The sequence below is a fragment of the Marmota flaviventris genome, chromosome 2, assembly GCF_047511675.1.
Source record: "Marmota flaviventris isolate mMarFla1 chromosome 2, mMarFla1.hap1, whole genome shotgun sequence".
Lineage (NCBI taxonomy): Eukaryota > Metazoa > Chordata > Mammalia > Rodentia > Sciuridae > Marmota > Marmota flaviventris.
In genome coordinates, this window is record NC_092499.1 from 60,860,996 (window position 1) to 60,865,410 (window position 4,415).

Consider the following 4,415-nt stretch of genomic DNA (forward strand, 5'->3'; position numbering starts at 1 on the left):
CCTTACAGAGGTCGCTCTTGTCCGAACGGTCGGCCTCTGCTGCGCCTGCGTGGTCGGGAGGGGAAGTGAGGCGGTTTTCTCGGCGCCTTTTCCGGCAGCGGCGGCGGCAGAGCTGGGAGGAGGAGGTGGAGGCCGGAGGGAGCCCGCGTTTGGGGCGGCGGCTGGAGGTAACCTCCCGGGCCAAGCTGGAAAGGCGACTCGCCTTGGCCTCCGTTCCCCTCTGAAACTCCGGCGGTAACTCCTTTCTTCCTCTCTGTCTCTCTGCAGGCTTTGCACCGAGTTCCTGCGAGGATCAATGACCTGACGGAGCGCCGGAACCGCGCTCCCTCTCGGGTGGCTTGGGTCGGTGGTGAGCCCGGTGCTCGCGGACCAGCGGGCGGGCCAGGGGGCCGCAGTCTCCCGCGGTTGGGTGAGAAGAAGGCGGAGGAGCGGGAACCGCGGCGGCGGTCGCGCGGCGCCTGCGGGGGGAAGGGCAGTTCCGGGCCGGGCCGCGCCTCAGCAGGGCGGCGGCTCTCCCAACGCAGACTCAGGGCCGCGGCGGCAGCGACTGGAGGTTTCAAGTTGTGCGGCCGGCGATGCCCGAGTGAGCCGCAAGCCCGGGCCCTGCCCCTAGGAGGCTACTTCCACGCAGGCCGCTCGAGCGCCCTCGCGGCGGGGAGCCTTCGTTTCAGTTTCGCGGCGGCGGCGGCGGCGTTGTTGGCAGAGGGGACCCGGGACACCTGAATGCCCCCGGCCCCGGCTCCTCCGACGCGATGGGGAAGGTGCTATCCAAAATCTTCGGGAACAAGGAAATGCGGATCCTCATGTTGGGCCTGGACGCGGCGGGCAAGACAACAATCCTGTACAAGTTGAAGCTGGGCCAGTCGGTGACCACCATTCCCACTGTGGGTTTCAACGTGGAGACGGTGACTTACAAAAACGTCAAGTTCAACGTGTGGGATGTGGGCGGCCAGGACAAGATCCGGCCGCTCTGGCGGCATTACTACACCGGGACCCAGGGTCTGATCTTCGTAGTGGACTGCGCCGACCGCGACCGCATCGACGAGGCTCGCCAGGAGCTGCACCGCATTATCAATGACCGGGAGATGAGGGACGCCATAATCCTCATCTTCGCCAACAAGCAGGACCTGCCTGATGCCATGAAACCCCACGAGATCCAGGAGAAACTGGGCCTGACCCGGATTCGGGACAGGAACTGGTATGTGCAGCCCTCCTGTGCCACCTCAGGGGACGGACTCTATGAGGGGCTCACATGGTTAACCTCTAACTACAAATCCTAATGAGCATTCTTCACCCATCCCCCGAAGGAGAGAAATCAAAAACCCATTCATAGGATTATCGCCACCATCTTCACCTCCTTCAATTGCCACTTTTTCTTTTGAATTTGAACTCTGGAGTTACTGTTCTACGGTTGCGGGGGGCGGTTTGGGGATTTTCTTTTTTCCTTTTTTTTTTCCCTCTTTTTGCTTTGCGTTAGGATGCTCTGATCCGACACTTGACATGAACACAGTGCTAGATGCTCTTGTTGACTTCCAGCAAATGGGGTGGGGGAAATATAGCAGTTCTTGGTAAAGTCCTTCATAATAATGGTTTGATTTTTTTATTTCGAGAGAATCTTTTTTTCCCCAATGTATGCTTTTTTCCTTTTTGCCCAATTCCTCATCACTTGCTGTAGATGGCTTATTTTGCATTCATGCAGACTATGTTGCAAGTCTGTTTTCATCTAGTAAACTGAAAATTATTGCTTAATCAAACTGCCGTTTTGTCTTTTATATTTAAGCCCCCCCATTAGTTCTAACTTTAACTTAGTAATTTCAAATGTGACCTTTTATATCTGAGACCAGTATGGTAAACAGCCCACAGTGGCAAGTAATGAGTAATATCATTGTAATATGTTCCAGTTGCACATCAGTATGTTAAACAGGTAATGTAAGAAGTTCTTTGAAATGTCAGCTATTAAGTTCTGAAACATACATCATGCATGAGTAGGAATAAAACCCAAGTTCTTGTTAATATAACTAACTTATGCTACAAAAAGTATGAAAGTGTAACCTGTCAAGGATGCAATTTTTTTTCACTGCAAAGTCAGCAATTTTGCTGTTTTCCCTCTTTATTTAAAAAATAGACTCTTTCCAGAAAGTGGAGCAATAATGGTGTATGCCACACACAGATGAGATATTTGTAGATATTTTAAGTGACTTTTGGGCAAAACTGGAATATATGCTTTTACCTTTCAAACGTCTTTAAGACCAGTAGTTTTAAAATTACTAAAAACGTTAACTTTGTTAAATAATAAATCATTTAACAATTCAAACTACATGCACCTTTTACTTAGCTGGGAAAATACATCTTCCTGTTTTCATATTACAGCAACTGATTAAGCTGAAAATATAAGTCATTTTTTGTAGATGAGTGATCCACATCTCCATTAATTAGAACACTGGAAAAAAAATTTATTAAAAAAGGTATTTAATTTTGCTTGATTGTAGGATTAACTCATGCAAATAGATACCCTGTTGGTTCAGTAGTACATCATCTCCTTTAAGGAAGGAAATGTGATGGATGAATGAATGATGTATAGGCCTGAGGACAATTAAAGGGGAAGCAGGATAAGAGAAAGAACCTACAGATGACAATGAATGTAAACTTATTTTTCTTCAAGGATAAGCAGTGTGCTCTCTGGTGATATCCAGAGCATAAAAAGATTAGCTGGTTAGGACCAGTAACTAGATTGAGACCACTATGGTGATATTTTGAACCAGTGTTAATGCTTGATTCAGAATTGTGAAGCAGCATCTGGTTCTTACATAGCCTTAAGGATTAATTTTTAGTGATCCTCAAGGAATTAAACTTAGGGAATTTCAGAAATGTAGACTGCAAAGGCAGTATACAGGAAAAGGTGGAGTGGGTTTTGTTTATGAGGGTGTCTGAAAACAAAAATTGAGCGGGATATCATGGTATAGTTGGACAGTATTGGTCCTTCATGTTTTGGCCATATTATATAATGGAGCTTTTACCAAAGATGTATGAGAAGGATAAGGCTATTAAAAAATCAACTATCAAGTAAATCTCAAAACATTCTACTTAAAGCAGATGAGAAAAGGTGCTATGTTATAGGCTCCTGCTGGTGCAGAGGGATTTTTGAATTCAAGATGCAACTAAAGTATAAGGTTTTCAGTTTCACTTTAGTAGAAGTATCTACAAATGAGACTGAAAAACACATCTAAGAACATTTGGTTGCTTCTTAAAATTCCCAAAGCTACACCATAAATGTAAATCTTAGTATTTTAAATGATTACATTTTAAGGTATATTAACATGGGTTATACAAATATCAATGCTATAGTAACATCCTGAAACAAAACAAGCACAAAAGTATAAATGCCTAAACTGGAGGAAACTTGAAACCCTCATGTTAATTCTTAAATGTAGTATTTCTAACTTGTGACAGATTGGTAGACAGCCATTTTTTTGTGTCTTAAAATAACTGGGGGGGGGGGGGCATAGTTAAAATTTTATACATCAAGTGATTACTATTATTGAATGTTGCAGGTGAGATGTGGTTATTTTTAGTTTATTTGAAATGTCTGAAAAAGGTGGGGTGGGGGAAGCAAATATTTGAAATTTGGGAAACCCTAAATAAACCTCTTGGAAAAACTGTAATCTTAACATTTTCTTTGAGGATTTAAAAAGTTTATAGTTTATAAAGTTAAATTGAACGCAACCATTGGTTATTAATGGAGCAGGTAATTATAGCCCGCAGAAAAGCTATAATCTAAGAATTTTAAGATTTTAAAAAAATATCCTCAAGTTTTTGTTTAATTGCATCAATTTCTGTATTTATGTGAATTTATAAATTGCAGTAAGTTTTGAATGAGGTTAATCTTGTCTAATATAAGTAAATGAGTCTGTAGACTGTGATCTCCCCAAACTAAAAAATACAGTACTGGAATTGTGTTCTTCATGGTTGTAGTGTTGATAAAGCACTAATATGCAGAAAATAAAGGAATTACACAGTGCAGTTTCTCACGTTATGTTACTCGGAACTAGATAAGTGGGATGTGTTGGTGTGTTGGGTCATTGTTGTTCTCCAGGGATATGTGGTAAAAAGTGGTTTAATTTGGGAGTCACTTAATAACAACAAGAGCATCAGTTTGGTCCTTGTAAATGCTGGTTGTTTAAGGAGGTTTGCCCTGTTCTAGTTTCACCTAACCTAATTTTATTTTATGACAACTTAGGGCACAAGAACAGTTGAGAATAAATTTTTTTTAAAATCAACATCCTACAGCAGTCTTTATTTTACTGTTTTTTCAATTTATAATCATTTTTAAAAGTATAGAATTGTGTTTATAAAGACTTGGCCTTCAGAATTGTCTTAACCTTTGACAAAAGATTTGGATTTTAAAGTTTCTCTAA

General features: G+C 42.7%; 1 protein-coding gene across 1 annotated transcript; it reads left to right on the top strand.

Moving 5' to 3' along the window:
- Positions 1-493: 493 nt before the first annotated feature.
- Arf6 (ARF GTPase 6) lies at positions 494-4,020 on the top strand. Its single transcript, XM_027929467.3, has one exon. It carries the CDS (start codon positions 753-755, stop codon positions 1,278-1,280), a length of 528 nt encoding a protein of 175 aa, XP_027785268.1. The 5' UTR covers positions 494-752; the 3' UTR covers positions 1,281-4,020.
- The last annotated feature ends 395 nt before the right edge of the window (positions 4,021-4,415 follow it).

What these genes read in the sequence shown, in the direction of transcription:
- Arf6 (XM_027929467.3), top strand. Translation starts at nt 753, where the DNA reads ATGGGGAAGGTGCTATCCAAAATCTTCGGGAACAAGGAAATGCGGATC.